Here is a 25870-nt window from a genome sequence, read left to right on the forward strand (position 1 = left end):
AGCCGAAGGCAGAGGCTTTAACCCACTGAGCCACCCAGGTGTCCCAATAAACTAATAATTCTAACAAGTGTTGCAGCTCTAGAAAGGAAAAGAACTATATCAATATATCAACAGCACTATCTCAAACACAAATTTACATTTATACAAATTTGTTTTTATTTATTTCCCACACCACAGCCCAATCATTTCACAATGAGACTGGAAAACAAGGCAAGAAAACGGGAATAAAAAGTGAAGAAATTTTTGTATTATATTCAGCATTTGTCTTTTCTGATTATATAAGAGAAAATGAGTATTAGGAAATCCAACTTCAAAAGAGAAATTCAAAATTCAAAATGCTTCTGAAGAGAATCAGAAAACTGATCAGTTAAGCCAGAGACCAGTGATCCAATTTGTTTGATTCAGTGGTTTTAAATTCCAGGTCTTACTTAGCCTTACTCTGTGTCCTACCCTCCAAATGATACCAGAAGTGCACTTAAGGACTATCGACACTCAAAGTTCTTCAACACAACTTTGAAGCAGAGGCTGGGCACCACAACAAACTGAAAACTTGTTTGGTTTTCTTCTTCTAAGGAGTTTTTTAAGCTAAGCTTTGTCTTCTCACACACTGTCATATAAAATGGGAATTTCTGCTTTGTCCCCTCCATGCCATTACACCAAAATATAAATAAGTGCAAATTCAAAAAGTTTAAATAAAACTGGCTTTTAAAACCAGTTAAAGCAAGTTAAAACAGAATTAACCCCAAAGGGGTTAGGAGATTTTAAAACAGGGAAAAATAAACACACAAAAAAAAACCCAGAGGCAGAGTGACAAGTTTCTAAGCTGAAATGGCTGGACTTTGGCAGGAGTGTCATGTTTTCCAAAGCTGACTTCTGGAAATCTTAAGCTGGATTCAGAAAAATTCCTAACAAAATGAGCCAAGAGCCAGGAATAGGTTATTGAGCAAGGGAAATGAGTGATTCCATTTACAAACACATCAACGAAAAGAAGGCCACACATCCGGGAGAACGATTTAAGAAAGGCTCACTCTGTCATAAACCTTCCTACCTGTTGAATTTCACCGTGTTCTGATTCGTAATTTAAAAGCTGAAGCTTATTAAAGATCAGTAACAGAGCAAATGTGTGTGGGGGGTGAGGGGTGTAAGAAGAAATCAACATGGGACACTGTAAAGCAACTAAAATATACAGAAAAAAACGATCTGGCCTCTCTCAGGAAGCTAAGGAATGGTTCAAGGCACCTTTCGAAAGCTTCAAAGCCAACTCGTGTCACAGGGGTCATAAACTCAGTCCCCAGACAAGATTAGGTCAGAAGGGCCTGACTATGCCACCAGCTGGTTTTACTACGTGCCTTTCACACTTGCCAGCAATAGCAGTATCTTGAAAAACTTTGCCTCACTGGCCTTTTTATTACCTTTCTCAATTGGCCAAATAAAGTAACTCTCTACTGTAGGAAACCTGAAATGACTTCATTCATTATCACCCCTGGCGCCAGAAATGGGAACTGCGTAGTCAGCAGAACTTCCGAGGTGTAAGTGCTGCTCCTGCAGGTCTGCACAGGGCACGCTGGCTGCGGAGTCTCCTCGAGGCTCCCCCGCATCCACCTCTCCATCTACGCAGGAGCAGTGCTGCCTGCACTTGCTCTACAAAGACCACAAGGCAATTTCCAGCTGATATTTAGAATAGAACTTATTTCTTGGTGCTATCAAGTATAAAAGAGAAAAAAAAAACAAGAAAAAATATCTTATTCTACCGGGTGGATGAAAAAAACCCACCAACACAAAAACCCCTTCAGTCTCTGTTGCTCCTGCAGGAGTGGCCGCCGAGTTCAGAACTCTAACCTCCCTAACCAGCCTATAGCCTGGTGGTCCAGTCACAGGAAGAACAGGTTCTCGCATAACTGGATGGCTGGTTCGTGATGCAAGATTTGTCCTGACAGGAAAGCAAGCTTGTGGGCATACTTGCAAGGAGCTGGAACTCTGATGGTGCCAGGCCAATTCCAGTACATGTGGCACAGTTTGAAAGTCAACCTGTAGGCCAAGAAGAAAATATGATCCGTAGGACTCTCCACCTTTAATCTGGGACATGATTATGAAATGGGTGTATGACACACAGCATACTTTTCAAAAAACCAGGGGACTGAGAAATACATGATGCAACTTTGGGGAATCATTATTTTTAAGTGGAATTATGTCCTTTCCACTATTTCTAAGTTAAGAGGACATGGGTAACATGGGTAAATTCCCTCACTTTAGGTGCCCCGTTTTTAGATCAAAACAAGGTGGGGTGCCTGGGTAGCTCCATCAGTTAAGTGTCTGCCTTCAGCTCAGGTCATGATCCCAGGGTCCAAGTCCTGCATCAGGCTCCTTGCTCAGTGGGGAGCCTGCTTCTTCCTCTGCCTGCTGTTTGTCCTGTTCGTGCTCTCTCCCCCTCCAATCCTCTCTGACAAACGAATAAATCTTTTTTTTTTTTAAAAAAAGGTAAACAACAGAACTTTTTTTCCTCTCAGTAAGAGGCTGCAGAAGGTAAGTAGAACCCCAGTAAACTACTGATATAATCTGAGCCCAAAGACACTGGGTCTCAAAACTTGCTTTATGGGGGAGCCTGGGTGGCTCAGTCATTGGACTTCTGTCTGGCTCTCGGGTCATGGTCCTAGGGTCCTGGCATCCAGCCCTGAATCAGGCTCGCTGCTCAGCAGGAGGCCTGCTTCTCCCTCTCCCACTCCCCCTGCTTGTGTTCCCTCTCTCTAATGTGTGTCTCTGTCAAAAAAATAAATAAAATCCTTAAAACAAAATAAAGCTCTTCAAATAATTTTAATGTGCACAAGACAGACCAAAGAAGAAAATCAAAGAGTAAATATTTGGTGGGGGGGGATTAACCCCATCTTAGCTAGCTGGCCAGAATTAATTATAAGAGAGAAAGAGTAAATGACAGGTCAGCTCACCTCTGCATGTGATCAGGGCTCAGGTTTGCAGTGTTGAGAACACAGATGTAATGGGTAGGAATGCCACAACCCTGCCGTACGTGATGAGCAAGAAGGTAGAAGTCTACCCTAGGAAGGAAAAAGTACAAAGGAATGATATAGTCAGATCTGGCTACAGAAAGCTGGAAAAGATCTTGGTGATCATTTTGGCTCCTTCACCTAAGGCTCAGAAAGGTCAAATGACTGGATCAAGGACACACACAGACCCCACCATGATTATAGTTCAGGTTTCCGGATTCAACAGGCTATTTAAGAGTGGTAGTAGGAATTACCAAACCTGTGTGCAGAAGATTAAAAAAGCAGGTACGATCTTAGGGAAAGAATGTGCATTCAATATTTTATACTGAATATTTATAAATACTTATATTTATTTATATTTATTATATGCATTCATATATTTACATAAATATATGTATATTCTATATACATATATTTTATTTATAAAAACATACATTTATAAATAACTATTTTATAAATATTGAATATTTATATTTAAGAGGTAAAAGCTTTATTGTTGTTTTCTTTTTAATCCTTTTGAAAATATTTTATAATAGAAAAATCTCTGAGGATTCCATTCCATCTCTCTCTAGGCAACCTCCCCATTTCAATACCCAGGGAACAGATAACTCTTCACACCTACTCTTACTGAAATATAATGTTTTCCCCCACTTACCACTCACAGCTTGTTATGGTATGATCTACCACAGTCCCAGGGGAGGGAGTCATAAAGTGCTCAGTAGCAGCCAGGTACAGATTAGTGCTGATTTTCTTCTGAACTACAAATACTACCATCTTGGGCTGATAATTCTCAAAAGCTTCAAAACACTTCTGTAGCTGAGGAATCTCGTAGTTGGCAACCGTCTTTAGTTGGCCATCAGACACTCCATCACGGTACACCACGATCTTCTCCGGGAGACAGTGATTCACCTGCAACGGACACCACGCTGAGGTGAACTGTGGGGTCTGGGGTTAATGACCACGGGCAGGAAGAGGCTCACTCAGTACACAGCCTGGAGATCTGACAGCAGATCCCTCTGATGGAGGGACCAAACCCACCATGTCAGAAGGGAAAGGAGGAAAGATTCTAGTCACTTCTAGACTTCCTCAGGGTAGTAAAACAGAACTAGTACAGAGAAGGTGTTATAAAATATGAAAGCAAAAATAAGCCGGTGGTGAGTCACATACTGTGGCATGGACTCAAAGTTAAAAGGAATGGTAGGAAAATTATGGGGTGAATCAATCTTCCTACGATTTGGATTTAACATGAATTACTGTCTAGGCAAAGAACAAGGTAAACTGCTAGAGAAACTCTAACATATGACTGCACATCCTACAAATCTACCATTTTCACATTTTTTGTATGTAAGTAACATCTGAAGTTGCTAATTAGTGAAAAGGTCCTTTACTAAATATTATCCTAAAGGATAACATTAAACATAAAGGTATAACATTAAACATTTTTACTTTAAGTAATGAGTTAGCAAAAAGTCATGGTAAATTGTTTATGGATCCAAATCAAATTTGGATGCTAGCTTGAATCAGTTTGAAGAATAATGTGCTTCCCATTTAGAGAATATAATTATGTTCTAGCTGGATTTGATTTCAATGGTTCAAGAGAATAAGCTGTTCTATTTTGAACTAGAAGTTCCCTGAAAAGGGCTTTAGTTTGACTCACAGTAAGTGGCAGTTTGATTCTAATCGTGTGGTATAAGTTATTCACAATTCCCCTCAAAAACCTGAATTACTGAATTAAATATACACACGGACTATACATTCTTTTTTTTTTTTAAACTATTCATTCTTTATACATTACTCTTTTTAAGTTCAATTCAAAGAATACTTTTTAAACATAATCATTTAGAATATTTCTGAAGTTTAAGTTCAGAACTTCAAATATTTATAAATGTCCCTTTCTAACACATCTCAAGTATTTCATTTACAAGTGTGTACTCATCTTAACAGTCCAAAACTGACATTAGTGCTCCAGTTTGTACTACTTTTTGTGTGTGTTATCTTTGGCTGTCCAGCATCTATTCTACCTTTTTTGGTAAGAACATTCAGTTTTCTTTTGCCCCCAAAAGGATAAGTCTGGGAGGACTATTAATCCAGATGTATTCCCCTCATCCAAGGTTTTTGAGCACTCCTGATCTGACGGGGCTAGATAATTTTGTTTTGCAGGGGCTGACACTATAGGATATTTAGCATTCCTGGCCTCTACCCACTAGATGTCAGTAGCAATCGCCCCCAGTTTTAACTAAAAATACCTCTAGACACTGCCACTGCCCCCAACTGAGAACCACTAACCAAAGGACATAAAGATGACTCAAGTCACATCAACATTACGTTCCTCCTTGCTCTGAATCTTGAGCAGAGAAAGAAAATCACTTGGGGGACTCCCAGGTGGCTCAGTTGATTAAGCATCTGCCTTCAGCTCAGGTCACAATCCCAAGCTCTTGGGCTCAAGTCCCACATGGGGCTCCCTGCTCAGTGGGAAGTCTGCTTCTCCCTTTGCCTGCTGCTCCCTCTGCTTGTGCTCACACTCGCTCTGACAAATACATAAATAAAATCTTTAAAAGAAAAAAAAAAAAAGGAAGAAGAAAACCACTTGGATTTTGGACCCTTTGTGGTAGTATCTCTTTAGGTCCTTGCTTCTGGAACTTTAGGAGCTACCCTGGCTGCTGTCCATTTCCCAGCTTGATGTTAAACCTTCTCAGCGGTCCTGAGACTCTCTGTAATTTTGTCAACTAATTCCCATTTTGCTAAAGTTAACACATTTCTGTAACTTCTCAAAGACCTCTTACTGATACACTGTGTTAAAAGGTGGATACCACAGGTATCAGGAAAAAACTCAATTCGCAGGTAAGGAAACACAGAGGAAGGACACTGGATCTGGGGTCAGGAGATCTGGGACTGAGTCTGATTCTGCTGTCCCTTGGCTATGATCTTGAACACTGTTTCCTCAGTTGAAAATGGACATAAACGGGGTGCCTGGGTGGCTCAGTGCGTTAAAGCCTCTGCCTTCGGCTCAGGTCATGATCCCAGGGTCCTGGGATCGAGCCCCATATTGGGCTCTCTGCTCAGCGGGGAGCCTGCTTCCTCCTCTCTCTCTGCCTGCCTCTGTGAATACCTGTGATCTCTGCCAAATAAATAAATAAAAATCTTTTTTTTTTTTAAAGATTTTTATTTATTTATTTGACAGAGAGAGAGAGATCACAAGTAGGCAGAGGCAGGCAGAGAGAGAGGAGGAAGCGGGCTCCCCGTGGAGCAGAGAGCCTGATGCGGGGCTCGATCCCAGGACCCTGAGATCATGACCTGAGCCGAAGTCAGCGGCTTAATCCACTGAGCCACCCAGGCGCCCCAATAAATAAAAATCTTAAAAAAAAAAAAAATGGACATAAACAATCACTTTACCTTGTCAGGGTTGTTAAGAGAGATAAAGTAAAAAGTATATATAGTTGACTCTTGAGCAACACAAGTTTGAACTGCATGCATCCACTTATACATTAATTTTTTCCAATACAGTGCAGTATTGTAAGTGCATTTTCTCTTATGATTTTAACATTTTCTTCTCTCTAGCTTACTTTGTTGTAAGATTATAGCATGTGATACATTTAACATACAAAACATGTGTTAGATCTACTGTTTATGTTATTGGTAAGGCTTCTCGTCAATGGCAGGCTATTAGTAGTTAATTTTCTGAGAAGTCAAAAGTTATACACAGATTTTTGACTGCATGGCAGAGGGGGTTGATGCTCCTAACCCTTGTGTTATTCAATAGCCAACTACATTTATTTTTAAAAGCTGTTGAGAACGAGCTAGATCAAGGAAATACAAAGCACAAAGAAGCACAAAGAAGGGACATAATGAGGGGTGCCTGGGTGGCTCAGTGGTTTAGGCCACTGCCTTCGGCTCAGGTCATGATCTCAGGGTCCTGGGATCGAGTCCCGCATCGGGCTCTCTGCTCGGCAGGGAGCCTGCTTCCCTCTCACTCTCTCTGCTTGCCTCTCTGCCTACTTGTGATCTCTCTCTGTCAAATAAATAAATAAAATCTTTAAAAAAAAAAAAAAAAAAGAAGGGACATAATGAGATCAATGGAGTAAAAAATAGAAACAAATTCATCTGAAGTATTCACTGATATCACCTCTTTCTTTAAAATTTGCTAACCAACCACTGAGTGTGAGATACTATACTTGGCCCTATATAAGCTGCCAGTAGAAGTGAAAAGACATGATTCCTGTTATCAAGGAGCTTAAAAACCTAATAATAGTTAACAATGGTAACTTTTCTAGGTCATCTAATCCAGCCTCCTCATTCTATAAATGATGATTATGGTCTAGACAAGGGTCAGGACATAAGACAAATCACATTTTTAAAAAAAGATTTAATTTATTTATTTGATAGAGAGAGAGCACAAGCAGGATGAGCAGCAGGCAGAGGCAGAGGGAGAAGCAGGCTTCCTGCTGAGAGGGGAGTCCAATGCAGGGCTTGATCCCAGGACCCCGGGAGCATGACCTGAGCCAAAGGCAGACGCTTAACTGGTGGAGCCATCCAGATACACCAACAAATCACAATATTGAAACATAAATGTCTATTATTAAACCACTCCAGTATTAGAGTAAACACATTAAATAAATTAATGGGTATCTGAAAGCAGGACTATCTTTCTTTGACTTGGTACTGCTAGCGCTGAGTATAACGACAAAGATCAAGAAGAAAATCATTATCCGCTGAGAGTTCAAGATGTTCTTTAAGGTATGTCTCCATGCATTCATAGAACACTCAAAGCCACTAAATACAAGCAATTGTGCTAGTCTCAGAAAATTAAAAAAATTACTTTGATACAACCCAAATATTCATGGAACCCAAAGTAAAACTGATGAGACAGACATATAAAGTAAATGCTAGTGATAAATTATAAATAACATTATAAAGGTGTAAGCAAAACACTGTAAGAATACAAACGCATAAAACATTTGTCACCCAGGGGGCACCTGGGTGGCTCAGTGGGTTAAAGCCTCTGCCTTCGGCTCAGGTCATGATCCCAGGGTCCTGGGATCAAGCCCGGCATCGGGCTCTTTGCTCAGCAGGGAGCCTGCTTCCCCATCTCTCTCTCTGCCTGCTTCTCTGCCTACTTGTGATCTCTGTCAAATAAACAAATAAAAATCTTTAAAAACAAAACAAAACATTCGTCATCTGGAGAGAGAAAAATGAACATTATGCCTCAGTAAAAGGTGTAATGAAAGATCAGGAGACGATTCAGACCGCAGAGAAGGATAAAAGGATTCCAGGTAAAACATAAGCAAAGGCCTAGATTACAGCTGGAGAAAGGGTAAGAAAACAACTAGAGACCACTATATGATCAGTTACACATTTGAAAAACTACTCAGGCAACCATCTAAAAAAACAGATGGGGGGGGGGGTTTGGGTGGCTCAGTCGGTTAAGCATCTGCCTTTGGCTCAGGTCATGATTCCAGAGTCCTGGGATCAAGCCCTGCATCAGGCTCTGTGCTCAGCAGGGAGCCTGCTTCTCCTTGTCCCCCGCTCATGTTATCTCTCAATAGTTCTCTCTTTCTCTCTCAAATAAATAAATAAAATCTTTAAAAAAATTAAAAAGTAAAAAAGATCAAAGATGATTAAGAATGGGTATTAGGACTAGAACACTTCCAGTTCAGAATGTGAAGACACCAAAAAACCTTCATTCTTATGGTACCACACAAAGAAATCAAAATATAAAAATCACACTCCCAGGGATGCCTGGGTGGCTCAGTCAGTTAAGTGTTTGACGCTCAGTTTCGGCTGGGATCATGATCTTGCAGCTGTAGGACTGAGACCCACACTGGGTTCCATACTCAGCTTGGAGTCCTTTGGATTCTTTCTCCCTCAGCCTCTCCCCCTGCTTGCACAGGTGTGCACAGAGTCTCTCCCTCTAAAATAAACAAACAAATAAATAAAATCCTAAAAAAAAAAATCACACTTCCATATGGGACTATCAAAGACCAGCAGATGCAAGAAAGCCTTGATAAACTGACTTGAACAAAGAGGAGCCTTCACAGATGAGCAGTGAATCTCTGAAAGATCCAAGAGACAAACGCCAAGAGTGAGTGTGGGTAGCAGGAAGAGGAGGCCTGAGGCTGGAGAAATTGTTTTCCAAAACAGACCAGACTGACAGGATTCTTGGATTCTTGGGAGGTGGTGGAAGAGGAAGGATAAGGAATTTATCTTCCCCCACCCCTCCTTAACAAATGCACTAGCAGAATCCACCTGATGTAAATGGTTTTAGAACTCTAGATAGAGTTCACTGAAGGCTTGCAACTTCTCAAGAAGACTTGGGACAGTGAAGTGCAGGTTATTTCTACTCTCAGTACAAAAGCAGCCCTATCCCCATGCTCACCCACACTTCAGGGCACTGTCCTTTAAATCCCAGGATCTGTGCTCTGATTGCTGCTTCTGATCACCTGCATGCGAAGAGGCAGCAGCCATTCTTGCTACATCTATCTCTCCAGCAAAAGTGACTTCCAGAGGCTTTAATGGGTAAGTGCCATTCATTTCACTTTTTCTCCTCTTTTGGGGTCAAACACTGAAACTAGACATTTAAAAACAACTGCATATATATAAATAATCAGGAAGTGACAATGCATGTCCAGACATACAAATGTGCAATAGAGAACTTAAAAGACCTTAAGTCCCAGCATAGTCATAACCTATAACAATAAAAAAAAAAAAGAAAACTAACAAAACCCAGCAAAGCCCTGAAAAAGGGGAAGAATCTGATTTCCAAAGTTACAACATTATTATATTCAAATGTCCAGTTTTCAACAAAACTCACAAAGCAAAAAAAGAAAGAGGAAAGTACGCCTAAAGGAAAACATTAAATCAACAGAAACTGTTGCTGACAAAGACCTCATAGCAGTTATGCTGACCAAAGACCTTAAAACAATGGTTTTAAAGATGCTCAAAGAACCAAAGGGAGATGTGAACAAAGTAAACAAAAGTAGAAATATTAATGAAGAGAACACCTAAAAAGTAACCAAAAATAACTTCTAGAGTTGGAAAGTACAATAAATGAAATGAAAATTCCCTAGACAGATTCAAATGCAGATCTGAATAGGCAGAAGAAAACAGCAAACTTGAAGACATGCCACTCAAGAAATGCTCAGAGTCCTAGAAGGATGAAATAGAAGAATACCTGATATTAATGTGTAGCTGTGCGAAGAAATAAAGATTTCAATAATGGTTAAGTACTATTGTAATGATGGTTGGCACTACATTTTAAATTTTTCTACACGATTTGGGCGCCCGGGTGGCTCAGTGGGTTAAGCTGCTGCCTTCGGCTCAGGTCATGATCTCCGGGTCCTGGGATCGAGTCCCGCATCGGGCTCTCTGCTCAGCAGGGAGCCTGCTTCCCTCTCTTTCTCTCTGCCTACCTCTCTACTTGTGATCTCTCTCTGTCAAATAAATAAATAAAAATCTTTAAAAAAATAAATTTTTCTACACGATTCATAAGACTAGTAATAAAAAAAAAGTATTAGTCTAAAACCTAGTGCCATTTACCTTTGGTTTATAACTCTAAATCTTGTTTTTTACAAAATTTAAAGACAAATGTATTTAAAAGGGTTATCAGTCTACATTTTGGGGCATACTTATTTATTTATAAAGATACCTATATTTTTTGACATCAAATGTCAAAACATATAATAAATTTTAGATATATTTTATATCTATCTATACTTATATATAAAGAGCTAGAGACATACCTGCAAGGAGCAGAGCTTTTAATATGTTATTGAAGTTAAACTACTATACATTCAAATTAGAGTGCTAGACTTTAAGATGTTAAATGTAATCCCCATGCTAACCACATAGAAAATAGATACTAAACATACATAAAAGGAAATGAGAGCACCCCCAACAAAATCAACCCAAGGAGGTCCATATCTTGGTGTGGATATGTAAACCCCATCAGCTGATTTTTCAGCAGAAACGTTGCAGACCAGAAGAGAGTGACGTGAGATATTCAAATTACTGAAAGGAAAAGACCTCCATACAAGAATACTCTGCCCAGCAAGGTTATCATTCAAAATAGAAGGAGAGATAAAGAGTTAAAGAGATAAAGAGATAAAGACAAAAGACAAAAAGAAACTTAAAGAAGTTCATTACTATTAGACAAGCCTTATAAGAAACATTAAATGAAATCCTTTGAGTGAACAGAAAAGGCCATAAGAGCATTAAGAATATTATGAAAGGGGGATGCCTGGGTGGCTCAGTTGGTTAAGCCACTGCGTTCAGCTCAGGTCATGATCCTGGAATTCTGGGATCGAGTCCCACATTAGGCTCCCAGCTCCTCGGGGAGTCTGCTTCTCCCTTCTCATGCTCTCTCTCCCTCTCTCAAATAAATAAATAAAATCTTTAAAAAAAAGAGTATTATGAAAGGAAAAAAAATTCAAAGATAAATGCAAACATATAACACAAGTAGATTAATCACTTATAAAACCTGTATGGAAGTTAAAGCACAAAAGTGATAAAATCAATTATACCTATAAATATCAGCCAAAGGAGTCACAAAATAAAAGAATGTAAAGTAAGACATCCTATACATACACTGTGGTTGGTGGGGGGGGGGGATAAAAATTTAGTGCTTTTGGAATGAGTTCAAACCTAAGCAACCCATAAGATGTTATATATGAACCTAATAGCAATGACAAATAGATACACAAAAAATAAAGAAAATGGAATCCAGGCATATCACTGAAGAAGGCCATCAAACCATAAGGCAAAAGAGCAAGAAAAGGAAGGAACAGAGAACTATTAGAACAACCATAAAACAAGGAGGGGCACATAGGTGGCTCATTTGGTTCCAGTTGAGGTCATGATCTCAGGGTAGTGAGATTCCGCCCACCAGACTCAGCACGGAGTCTACTTGAGATTCTCTCCTTCTTCCTCTCTTTCCTCCCCTCTGCTCCTCCCTCCACTTGCACACACATGTGTGGCACACTCTCTCAAATAAATAAATAAATAAATAAATAAATAAAATCTTTAAAACACAACTATAAAACAAGTAACAAATGTTAACAGTACATACCTATCAATAATTACTTTAAATTTAAACGGACTAAATGCTCTAATAAAAGAGACAGGGTTACTGAATGGATTAAAAAAAAAGACCCATCTATATACTGCCTACAAGAGAATCACTTCAGACCCAAATACACATGTAGACTGAAAACAAAGAGAAGGAGAAGCATTTATTAGGCAAATGGAATTTAAAAAAAAACGGAGTAGCAATACTTATTAGACAAAACAGACTTCAAAATAAAGAGTGTAGCAAAAGACAAAGGACACTACATAATGATAAAGGGAACAATCCAAGGAGAGGATATAACAATTGTAAATAGTTGTGCACCCAACATGGGAGCACCTAAATGCATAAAGCAACTATTAACAGACATACAGGAAAAAGCTGACAATAATACAACAATAGTAGGGGAATGGAAAGACATTCCATGTTCATGGGTTTGAAGAACAAATATTGTTATAAAAGGTCTATATTAGCCAAAGATATATACATTTATATACATTTAGATATACATTTAGCACAGTCCCTATCAAAATACCAATAGCAGGGGCGCCTGGGTGGCTCAGTGGTTTAGGCCACTGCCTTCGGCTCAGGTCATGATCTCAGGGTCCTGGGATCGAGTCCCGCATCGGGCTCTCTGCTCGGCGGGGAGCCTGCTTCCCTCTCACTCTCTCTGCTTGCCTCTCTGCCTACTTGTGATCTCTCTCTGTCAAATAAATAAATAAAATCTTTAAAAAAAAAAAATACCAATAGCATTATTCACAGAGCCAGAACAATCCTGAAAAATTGTATGGAACCACAATAGAACCCGGATAGCCAAAGAAACCTTGAAAAAGCAAAGTAAAGCTGGAGGCATCATGATTCCAGACTATTGAAGTAATCAGAGCAGTATGGTATAGAAACAAAAATAGACATATAGATCAACAGAACAGAAAACAAGACCCAGAAATAAACCAAAACTATATAGCCATTAACCCTTGACAAAGCAGGAAAGAATATTCAATAGGAAAAGGATAGTCTCTTCAACAAATGGTGTTGGGAAAACTGGACAGCAAAAGAAGGACACTAGACCACTTTCTTACACATACACAAAAGTAAATTTGAAATGGATTAAATACCTAAATGTGAGACCTAAAACCATAAAAATCCTAGAAAAAAGCACATGCAGTAATATCTCTGACATCAACCGTAGCAATATTTTTTTTTTAAAGATTTTATTTATTTATTTGACACAGAGAGAGAGATCACAAGTAGGCAGAGAGGCAGGCAGAGAGAGAGAGGAGGAAGCAGGCTCCCTGCTGAGCAGAAAGCCCAACGTGGGGCTCGATCCCAGGACCCTGGGATCATGACCTGAGCTGAAGGCAGAGGCTTTAACCCACTGAGCCACCCAGGCGCCCCGTAGCAATATTTTTCTAGATTATGTCTCCTGACACAAAGGAAACAAAAACAAAAATAAACTATTGGGACTGTATCAAGATAAAAGGCTTCTGCACAGTGAAGGAAACAATCAACAAAACTAAACAGGAAACTAAGAAATGGGTGGGGATATTTGCAAATAACATATTCAATAAAGAGTTAGTATCCAAATATGTAAAAAACTTGTAAAACTCAATACCCCCAAATAATCCAATTAAAAATGGGGAGAATATATGAACAGACATTTTTCCAAAGAAGACATACAGATGGCTGGGGAGCCTGGGTGGCTCAGCTGGTTAAGCATCTGCCTTTGTCTTGGATCATGATCCCAGAGTTGTGGGACTGGCCCTAAGTCCAGCTCCCTACACAGTGGGGAGCCTGCTTCTCACTCTCTGTCTGCCTGCCACTCCCCCATTTGTGCTCTCCTCTCTCTCTCTCAAATAAATAAAAATAAATAAAATCCTAAAAAAAAAAAAAAGACATACAAACGGCTAATAAATCCATGAAAAGATGCTCAACATTACTTATCATCAGGGAAATGCAAATCAAAACTGTAATGAGATATCACCTCACGCCTGGCAGACTGACTAAAATCAACAACAGAAGAAACAGATGGTAGAGAGGTGGAGAAAAAGGAACCTTTGTGCACTGTCTGATGGGAATGCAAACTGGTGCAACCACTGTGGAAAACAGTATAGAGCTTCTTCGAAAAAGTTAAAAATAGAACTACCCTACAATCCAGCAATTGCACTACTGGGTACTTACTCAAAAAATACAGAAACACTAATTCAAGGGGATACATGCACCCCTATGTTTACAGCAGCGTTATTTACAACGGCCAAGATATAGTAAGCAGCCCAAGTGTCATCAATTGATGAATGGATAAAGAAGATGTGAGATAAAGAAATTTGTATTAAGTTCTTTAACATCACCCATATTTTTTCTAGATAGGTCTCTTCAGGCATGGGAAACAAAAGGAAAATTAAACTACTGGAACTAGAGCAAAATAAAAAGCCTTTGCACAGTGAGGGAAACCATCAACAAAACAAAAAGGCAACCTGCATAATGGGAGAAAGTATTGGCAAATGATATATCCAAAATATATAAAGAACTTATAAAACAACACTAAAAAACCAAATCGTCCAGTTAAAAAAAATGGGCAGATGGGGGTGCCTGGCTGGCTCAGCTAGTAGAGCATATGACTCTTGATCTCAAGATCATGAGTTCACTCCCCACACTGGGCATGGAGCCAACTTAAAATCTGGAAAAAAAAAAAAATGGGCAGAGGATCTGAATAGACATTTTTCTAAAAAAGACATATAGACGGCCAATGGACACATGAAATGATGCTCAACATCACTATTCATCAAGGAAATGCAAATCAAAAACATAATGAGATATCACCTTACACCAGTCAGAACAGATAAAAACAAAAACACAGAAAATAACAAGTGTTGGTAAAGATGTGGAGAAAAAGGAACTCTCATGCACTACTGGTGAGAATGCAAAGTGGTGAACCACTGTGGAAAACAATATGGAGGTTCCTCAAAAAATTGAAAATAAAATTACAATATGATCTAGTAATTGCACTACTGGGTATTTATACAAAGAAAGCATAAACAGTAATTTGAAAAGATATAAGGACGCTTATGTTTATGGAAGCAAAATAGTCAAGATACAGAGCAATCCAAGTGTCCACTGACAGATGAATGGATAAAGAAAATGTGGTATACACACACACAGAGACACCCAACATATTGGATTACTCAGCCACAAAAATAGATCTTGCCATTTGCAACAGCATGGATAGACTTAGATGGAATTACGTTAAACAAAATAAGTCAGTCAGAGAAAGACAAATACCTTATAATTTCATTCACAAGTAGAATTTAAGAAACCAAGCAAATGGACAAAGAAAAAAGGAGACAAAAAAACAGACACTTAAATACATAGAGCAAGTTGGCAGTTGCCAGAGGGTGGATGCGTGGGGAAGATCATTGAAATAGTAAAAGGGGATTAACAGCACACTTAATCTAATGCACACAGCATGATGTATAGGATTGTTGAATCATTATACTGTATGTTAATTATACAATTAAAAAATGAGAAAAAGGAATGTAACCATTTTACAACAAAAAATGAACTAAACACCAAAGAAGATACTAATACAGTAAATGGAGGACAAAAAAAGCTAGAAGGCATACATAGAAAACAAACAGCAAAAGGACAAAATTTCTCCCCTAATTAGTAATTACTTTATTTTTTTTTAAAGATTTTATTTATTTATTTGACAGAGAGAGAGAGAGAGAGATCACAAGTAGGCAGAGAGGGGTGGGGAGGAAGCAGGCTCCCTGTTGAGCAGAGAGCCCGATGTGGGGCCCAGGACCCTGAGATCATGACCTGAGCTGAAGGCAGAGGCTTAACCCACTGAGACACCCAGGCTCCCATTAATAATTACTTTAAATGTAAATGAATTAAACTCTCCAGTCAAAAAAAACCGAGACTGGCAGAATAGATTAAAAACACATGATCAAAAAAACCCCCCCAAAACAAAAAGAAAACCCCACATGATCCATCTATACACTATCTGCAAGAGACTCACTTTAGATCCAAAAATACATGTAGATTGAATGTGAAAGAATGGAAAATGATATTCCGTGCAAATAGTAATAAAAAGAAACCGGGGGAGGGGGCGGGTGGGAATCTAGGTGGCTCAGTCAGTGAAGGATCTGACTCTTGATTTTGGTTCAGGTCATGATCTCAGGGTTGTAAGATCAAGTCCTGTGTCAGGCTCAGTGTTAAGTGTGGAGCCTACTTAAGATTTATTCTTTCCTTCTCTCTCTGTCCCTCACTACCCCACCTCCCCAAAAAAGAAAGAAAGAAACTAGGGATGTTTATTCTAATATCAGACAAAATAGACTTGAAATCAGAAACAGTTACAAAAGGCAAAGGACATTATACATTAAAAAAGGTTCCAGGGGCACCTGGGTTGCTCAGTGGGTTAAAGCCTCTGCCTTCGGCTCAGGTCCTGATCCTGGGGTCCTGGGATCGAGCTCCGCATCAGGCTCTCTGCTGAGCGGGGAGCCTGCTTCCCTTCCTCTCTCTCTGCCTGCCTCTCTGCCTACTTGTGATCTCTGTCTGTCAAATAAATAAATTAAATTAAAAAAATAAATAAAAATAAAAATAAAAAAGGTTCCAAAACTGCAAAATGATGTAACAATTCTAAGCATTTATACAGCTGATAACAGAGCATCAAAATATGTGAGGACAGAATTGAAGGGAGAATTAGGGAAATGCAAAATCAAAAGTACAGTAATATATCACCTCACATCCACTAGGATGGCCAATATAAATACAAATACACACACACACACACACACACACACACAGAAGACAAGTGTTGCCAATATGTGGAGACATTGGAACCCTTGTGCACAGTAGGATTATTAAATGGCATAGCTGCTGTGGAATATAGTACAGCAGTTCTTCAAAAAATTAAAAATAAGGTTCACCATATGATCAAGCAATTCCATTTCTGGATACACGGGTGTTGAAGAGATTTTTGTACACTCATGTTCACTGCAGAATTATTCACAATAGCTAAAATGCAGAAGCAACCCAAGTGTCCATAGACAGATGTATGCATAGTCATAATGTAGTATATACATACAACAAAATATTATCCAGTCTTAAAAAGGGAGAAAATTCTGCAATATAATACAACATGGATGAACTTTGAGGACATTATGCTAAATGAAAAAAAGTCAGTCACAAAAAGACAAATACTGTATGATTCCACTTATGTGAGGTATTTAGTCAAAATCAATAGAGAATAGAACGGTGGTTGCTCAGGAGCTGGGGAAGGTGGAGAATAGAGATTTATTGTTAAATGTGTACAGGGTTTCAGTTCTACAAGATAAAAAGAACTATGGAGATTGTGGTAGTGATAACTGCACATTATAAATGCATTTAAAACCATCAACTGTATTAATCTAAAATAGTTAAGACAGTAAATTTTATGTTACATGTATTTTACTCAATAAAAAAAAATTGGGGAAAAAAAAAAAAGGAGGCCAAACTATGGGCAATTATGGTTACAGGAAGGGCAAGCTGATGTATGGAAGATTCCTCCAAATAATCACTTGCTAGAGTAAGCACTCCACCCCAATCTTGTCCCAATTCAGCTGAGAAAAGAGAAGTGAAAATGGAACTGAAAAGCGGGAAAGAACACACGTTCACATATTCTACAGCTGCCTGCAACTTTTCATTCTAAAGGAAATTCCTTGGCCCTCCCCATTCTAAAGTCGAATACTAGCAAAACTGGTCTAGCCCTATGTAGTCATAGCCACAGTCAGAACCACATCAGCAGCAACAAGGCTGAGCAGAGCAGAGTTCCAGCTTCTTAAGCTCAGACTAAATAACTGATGAACTTATCATGAGGTGATTACTCATCATGAAAGATAAAGCTGAGTCAAGTGTCAAAAATGTAGTTGGGATTTGATTTTCACACTTGAGTAGAAGGAAACACTGGCACCCATACTCAAACACTAGGTTTCAGTGGCCTGAGACACCAAAGTAGAGAGGCCACGCAGAGAGTTGGAGATAAGTCCAGGAGCTCAGATGAACAGTACTGACTACAGTGTGTGTCCTCTTGGGTCCCATCTTTCTCTACCAGCAGTCCTTGGAACATTCTAGGAAGTCCATAAAGTCGAAAATATTTTTATACTACAATACTACTACTACATTACCTGTCATTTATCACTGTAATTCTCTCATAAATTATATACTATATATTTATAATATACATAGGATTTTCCAGAAGTAAATGATGCATGACATCACAAAAGACTAAATAATTTTATTTTGCATTTTGCTAACCCAAACATTAAAGCCATTTGCAAAAATGTAAAACAATGGCTCTCTTCTCACTAAACATTTTGGTAGTAGTTACCTTTTATTAAAAATATTGTTATTGGGGGCGCCTAGGTGGCTCAGTGGGTTAAGGCCTCTGTCATATAATTATAGTATTTTCTTCTTGTGATGAGAACTTTTAAGATCTACTGTTAGTGGGGCGCCTGGGTGGCTCAGTGGGTTAAAGCCTCTGCCTTCGGCTCAGGTCATGATCTCAGGGTCCTGGGATTGAGTCCCATATCGGGCTCTCTGCTCAGCAGCGAGCCTGCTTCCCTCTCTCTCTCTCTGCCTGCCTCTCTGTCTACTTGTGATTTCTCTCTGTCAAATAAATAAATAAAATCTTTAAAAAAAAAAAAAAAGATCTACTGTTAGTAACTTTCAAATATACAACATACAGTATCAACTACAGTTGCCAACATTACATCCCCATGACTCATATAATTTTATAATTGGAAGTTTGTACTTTTTGACCCATTTCAACCATTTTGTCTACTCTCCTCACTCCCCAACTCTGACAACTCCAATCTGTTCTCTATGAACTTTTTTTTTCTTTTTTTAAGATGACACGTATGGGGGTGCCTGGATGTCTCATGGTTGGTTAAGCTGGTTAAGCTTCATGTCCATGCTGGCTCCACATTCAGCAGGGAGGTTGCTTGAAGATTCTCCCCCTCCACCCCCTTCCCCACTTGCGTGCATGCACTGTCTCTTAAATAAATATATCTTTAAAAAAAGACAACACATATGAATAAACTCATATGGTATTTTTCTTCCCCCGACTTATTTCACTTAGCACAATGCCCTCAAGGTCCATCCATGTTGCTGCAAATGGCAAGATTTCATTCTTTTTTAATGGCTGAGTAATATTCCACTATAATACATACCACAGTTTCTGTGTTCATCCATTGATGGACAATTAGGTTGTCCTATCATATCTTGGCTACTGCAAATAATGCTGCAGATACCATTTTAAGTTAGTGTTTTCATTTTTCTTCAAATAGCCAGAAGGAGAATTGCTGAATCATATGGTAGTTCTGTTTTTAATTTTTTGAGGAACCTCCATAATGTTTTCCATAGTGGCTGCACCAACTTACATTTCGATCAACAGTGCACAATGGTTCCTTTCTCTCCACATCCTTACCAGCACTTCTTTTCTTATTTTAAAGTAAACTCAAAAACATTAAACATTTCCTCAATTTTAACTTTGAATATGGTAAATATTGATATAAATATACTACTTAAATAAAAACTCACTAATATTTAAGAATGTAAAGGGTTCCTTAGACCAAAAGTTCAAGAATGTCTGGACTAAAGATATAAACCTAAATACAGACATTAAATCAAACCATGAATGAGCTTAAAGCTTGCCCGTGAAACGTGACAACTGAGACCAGGAATTCTGAAAAATCTTACAATTGAAAAGCTGGACAAAGTACATACACATTAGGTGAAGACCTTAAATCCATGCAACATCAGCGAAAGAATGGAGGCACAGACAAATGAACGAGGCTTTTGTATCTATTTTTCCCATGGCATCAGTTGCTGGTTTTGCTGATACCACAAGGGTACCTAATAGGCTAGGTTTGGAAGTGCCTTTTTTTCCCCTTTTTTTGAACAGTTTTATTTGCTTTTAGTTTGCTATGCCATAAGGTGACTCTTTTAAGGTATAGGTTTTATATTCATAGAATTTTGCAACCTTCACGAGTTATCTATTTTTTTCTTTTTAAGATTTTAAAGAACCGTGCTTAAACTGTTTAAAGAACCCTGTGTTCAATCTTTAAAGATTTTATTTGAGAGAGAAAAAGAGTGTGCATGCCCAAGTATACAAGTAGGGGAGGGGCGGAGGAAGAGGGAGAAGCACAAACAGACTCTCTCCACTGAGCAGGGTGCCTGGTGCGGGGCTCCTCTCCAGGACTCTAGGATCATGACCTTGTACATGGATCATGATGTACTCCCTCTGCCCCTCCCCCATACTCATGCTCTCTCTTCTCTCAAATAAAATCTTTTTAAAGAATTTTTGATTTTTTTTTTTTAACTTTGAGACAGAGAGAGAAAGAGAGCACAAGTGGGAGGACAGTCAGAGAGGGAAGCAGACTCTTCAATGAACAGGGAGCCTGATGCGGAGCTCCACCCCAGGACCAAGATCATGACCTGAGCCAAAGGCAGATGCTTAACAAACTGAGCCACCCAGGCGGTCCTCAAAGAAATAAAATCTTTATTTATTTTTAAAAAGATTTTATTTATTTGACAGAGACACAGCAAGAGAGGAAATACAAGCAGGGGGAGTGGGAGAGGGAGAAACAGGCCTTCTGCTAAGCAGGAAGCCTAATAAGGGGTCCCATCCCAGGATCCTGGGATCATAACCTGAGCAGGCACTTAACGACTTAATGACTGATCTGCCCAGGTGCCCCAGAAATAAAATCTTAAAAAAATATTATTTTTAGACCATTTATAAGTTCACATACACAAAAATCAAAACCTGAGATGGCAAAACAGAGTTCCCACATAACCCCTCCCAACCTACAGTTTTTCTCCATTACCATATTACATTAGGGTAGTACATTTGTTACGATTAATGAGCATATACTAACATATTGTTATTAACTAAAGACTATATTTATTTTAGGGCTCACATGGTGTTGTACATTCTTTAGGCTTTGAAAAATGCGTGACATCATGTAGCCATCATTACAGTATCACATATAACAGTTTCACAGCCCTAAAAATCCTTGCACTCCCCATTTGTCCTTCCCTTCCTCACACTCCCAAACTTCTGGCAACCACTGATCTCTCTACTGGCTCTACAGTTTTATTGTTTTGAGAGTGTACTATATTATAGTTGGAATCATGCAGTATGTAGTCTCCCAGATGGGCTTTTCTCATTTTGTAATATGCACTTAAATTCATTGCCTGGATACACTGCAGTTTACCTTTCATTTCACCTACTAAAGGAGATCTTTGTTGCTTCAAAGTTTTGGCAATTGTGGATTAAGCTGCAATGAACAACTCTGTGGAAGTTTTTGTACTGGCATAAGTTTTCAACTTTTATGGGTAAATACTAAGTGCTACTGCTGGATCTTATGGTGAGAGGGTTTTTTTTTGTTGTTGTTTTTTGTTTTGTTGTTGTTGTTAAGTAGGCTTCATGCCCAGTGTGGGGCCTGAACTCACCACTCAGAGATCAAGAGTCACATGCTCTACTGACTGAACTAGTCAAGCACCTCAAGAGTCTTTTGGAGGGTGGGAGCATCTGGGTGGCTCAGTGGGATAGGCATCTGCCTTTGGATCAGGTCATGATCCCAGAGTCCTTGTATGGAATCCCATGTCAGGCTCCTTGCTCACCGGGGAGTCTGCTTCTCCCTCTCCCTGCTACTCTCCCGGCTTGTGCTGTCTCAAATAAGTAAGATATATTTATAATATATAATATATAATCTTATACTAAATAAGATATATTTATAATAAAAAACCTTATAATAAATCAGATATATTTATTTGAAACAGAAAGAGAGAGAGCACACATGCACTGGGGGAAGGGTAAAGTAGAGTGAGAGAAAATCTCAAGCAGACTCCATGCTGAGTGCTAGGCCCAGTGCAGGACTTGATTCCACAACCTTGAGATCATGAGCTGAGCTGAAACCAAGAGTCAGGCATTTAACCACATTGGGCTCTGAGCTGGAAGTGGAGCCTGCTTAAGATTCTCTCTCTCGATCTTCCTCTGCCCCCACCCCACCCTTTCTCTTAAAAATAGAGTTTTGAAAGAATCTGCAAAATTGTCTTTCAAAGTATCTGCACCATTTTGCATTCCTACCAGCAAAGATGAATGAGAGTTCTTTCTTCACATCTTCACTGGCATTTGGTATCATCTATGTGATACCAAATTTTGGCCATTCTAATAGGAGCATAATGGTATCTCATCATTTTATTAATTTATAACTCCCTAATATTATATTTTCATATACTTATCTGCCATTTAAAAATCTTTTTTGGTGAGATGTCTCTCAAGTCTTTTTGCCCTTCTTTTAATGAGATTGTCTTCTTGAGTTTTAGGAGTTCTTTGTATATTATGGATAACAACGCTTATATCAAATAGGTGCTTTGCAAATATTTTCTCCAATTCTGAAACTTTCCATTCTCCTAGTATCTTTTTCACAGATTAATAGCCTTTAATTTTTTAAAAAGTCCTGTTTATTTCAATAAACTCTACACCCAAACCTTGAGTTTGGGGGCTCAAACTCACCACCCCAAGATCAAGAGTTGCCTGCTCTTCCAAATGAGACAGCTGGGTGCCCTGAGAATTTTTAACTTTTAATTAAGTACAACTTATCCTTTCTATTATGGACTGTGCTCTTGTATCTAAATAAGTTATCATTGAAACTCAAGGTCACCTAGATTTTTTTTTTCTGTTACCTTCCAGAAGCTTTACCATTTTGTATTTATTTATTTAAAGATTTTGTTTATTTTTTGACAGACAGAGATCACAAGTAGGCAGAGAGGCAGGCAGTGAGAGAAGAGGAAGCAGGCTCCCTGCTGAGTAGAGAGCTAGACAGGAGCCCAATGTGGGGCTCAATCCCAGAACCCTGGGATCATGACCTGAGCCGAAGGCAGAGGCTTTAACCCACTGAGCCACCCAGGCGCCCCTACCATTTTGTATTTAAATATAAATTTGTGGTACCTTCTAAGTTAATTTTAGTAAAAGTTACGTGATTTTTTTTTCATGCAGGTGAACAGTTGTTCCAGCACCATTTGTTGAAAAGACTATCCTTTTTCCATTGACGTGTATATGCTTTTATCCAAGATCACTGGATTCTATTTGTATAATTCTATTTGTTTTTCTGTTTTCTTTTTCTGTTTCATTGACATCTACTCTTTTGCTGAGACCACACCACCTTGATTACTGTTGCTTTAAATAAGCAACCGTTTAAGTTGAGAAGTGGCAGTCCTCTGACTTTGTTCTTCAGTATTGCACTGGCTATCCTGTGTCTTCTTTGTGTGTAAACTTTATAGCTTTTAGATCTCCCAAAACAATTTGCTGGGATTTTGATTGGAATTGCATTGGCTCTACAGATCAGGTTGAGAAGAACTGACAACAATACTGATTCTTTGTATCAACGAACATGGAACATCTCTCCATTTATTCTTTTTTATCAGAGTTTTATAGTTTTTCTCATGTAGTATACCAACTTTGTTAGATTTATACTTTAATATTTCATTTTTTTGGTGCCAATACAAATGGTATTTTTAAAATTCAAATTGTTCATTGTTGGTATGTAGGAAAGAAACTGACTTTTATATATATTAACTTTGTATTCTGCAACCTTATAATTCTTGCTTATCCCAGGTTTTTAGTTGTTGATTCTATGAGATTTTCTACATATACAATCATTCTATCTGCAAACACTTTTCTTTCCTCCTTTCCAATATTTATATATTTTAGTTCCTTTTGTCTTTTGGCATTAGTTAGGACTTCGGTATGATGCTGAATAGGAATGGTGAGAGGGGAAGTAAATTTGCCCAATCTTAGGGGGAAGCAAATAGTGTCCATAATTAAGGATAATTTTAGCTGCAGGGTTTTTGTAGATGTTCTGTATTAAGTTTATGAAGTTCTCCCTCTGTTGCTAATTTTCTGGGAATTTTTCTTGTTTTTTAACCATGATTGGGAACTAAATTTTGTGAAATGCTTTTTCTGCATCTATTGATGTGATATGATTTTTATTCTTTAGCTTATTGATGAGATGGATTACATTAATAGATCTTTAACTGTTGAACAGTCCTTGTGTAACTGGAATACACATGGTTCTTGTACTCTTTTGCAAGGTTTGCTGTAACAACCAACCACAAACTGGATGGCTTAGAACAGAAATTTATTCTCCCACAGTTCTGGATGTGGAAGTCCAAAATTAAGGTACCAACAAGATCATGCTTCCTCCAAAGTCTCTAGTAAAGAATCCTTCCTTGCCTCTTGTAGCTTCTGGTGGTTGCAGGCAATCCTTGGTGTTTCTTCACCTGTATGTACATCACTCCAATCTCACCATCACAACACCTCTTCTGCCCTGTGTCGTCTTTGCTTCCTCACATGGCTTTCACCCTATGAGTCTGTGACAAATTTCCCTCTTATAAGGGTATCAGTTATTGGATTTACAACCCATCCTAATTAATTCACTGCATCTTAACTTGGCTACATCTGCAAAGACCCTATTTTCAAATAAGGTCACATTCACAAGTTCCAGGACATGAATTTGGAAGGGTAATACTGAACTCAGTACTATTAAGGTATTTAATTTTTTTTTTTTTTTAAAGATTTTATTTATTTATTTGACAGAGAGAGATCACAAGTAGGCAGAGAGGCAGGCAGAGAGAGAGGAGGAAGCAGGCTCCCTGCGGAGCAGAGAGCCCGATGTGGGGCTCGATCCCAGGACTCTGAGATCATGACCTGAGCCGAAGGCAGCGGCTTAATCCACTGAGCCACCCAGGCGCCCCGGTATTTAATTTTTTAAATACAGTTAGATTTGCTTTGGGTGGCCACTGAGCCACCCAGGTGTCCCAAGATATAATTTTGATAAAGTCCAATTTATCTTTTTCTTTACTTGCTTTTGCTTTCAGTGTCATATCTGTTGTCTAATATACAGTCGTAAAGATTTACACCTACGTTATTATCCAGAATTTTAAAGTTTTAGGTCCTACACTTCAGTGCTTGATCCTTTGGAGTTAATTTTTGTACCTTGTGTGGGGCAAGGATCCAGTTTCATTCTTTTGCATGTGGATATCCAGGAGTCCCAGCATCAGTTCTTCAAAAGACCATTCTTTCCACCCCTGAATGGCATCCTTGTGAAAAATCAGTTTACAATACGGACGGGGTCTTCCAATCCATGGGCAAGTGATGTATTTCATTTTATTTACATTTTCTTCAATTTCTTTCAAGACATTCTGTAGTTTTCAGCATGCGTCTTGCCCTTTTGTTAACATTTTTCTGTTTCATTTTTGATCACTGCTAGTGTACAGAAGTAAAAGTGATTAATATATATTAATCCTATATCCTCAATCTGGCTGAACTAATTTATTAGCTATAATAGTTTGTGTGTGTGATCTTTAAGGTTTCCTATATGTAAGTTAACAACATCTAGAAAGGCATAGTTTTTCTTCGTTTCCCATCTAGATGCCTGCTGCAGCTCTCTGGTGATAGTTTTGTTTAGCTTTAGTGTCATGGTAATATTAGCCTCAGAGTCTGAATTGGGAAGTGTTTTCTCCTTTCCAATTAGATGGAAGAATTTATGAAAGATTGGTGTTAATTCCTCTTTAAATGTTTGGTATAATCAAAAAGGTTCGGTGGTCTGTCTTTCTCAGGGTCTGTCCATTTCATTTATTTTCTTGGGACACAGTTGTTTACAGTATGTTTTTATAATCCTTTTTTTCCCATTTGGTCAGTAGTGAGATCTCTTTTTTCCATTCCTGATTTTAGAAATCTTATTCTTCTATATTTCACGGGTGTTTAGCTAAA

The 25870-nt window shown here is 38.6% G+C and overlaps 1 protein-coding gene across 2 annotated transcripts in view; it reads right to left on the reverse strand.

Moving 5' to 3' along the window:
* PIWIL2 (piwi like RNA-mediated gene silencing 2) overlaps positions 1 to 25870 on the reverse strand; it is a 75857-nt gene continuing 49987 nt past the window's right edge. For both annotated transcript variants that reach the window (XM_045986685.1, XM_045986691.1), the window contains 3 exons: positions 3655 to 3908; positions 2943 to 3050; positions 1 to 2028 (listed from right to left, as the gene is read on the reverse strand). In XM_045986685.1, the coding sequence (XP_045842641.1) occupies positions 1872 to 2028; positions 2943 to 3050; positions 3655 to 3908 (519 nt within the window). In that variant the 3' untranslated portion in view covers positions 1 to 1871. The remainder of the gene's footprint in view (positions 2029 to 2942; positions 3051 to 3654; positions 3909 to 25870) is intronic.

This window comes from Meles meles, chromosome 2, assembly GCF_922984935.1.
Source record: "Meles meles chromosome 2, mMelMel3.1 paternal haplotype, whole genome shotgun sequence".
In the NCBI taxonomy this organism is placed as follows: domain Eukaryota; kingdom Metazoa; phylum Chordata; class Mammalia; order Carnivora; family Mustelidae; genus Meles; species Meles meles.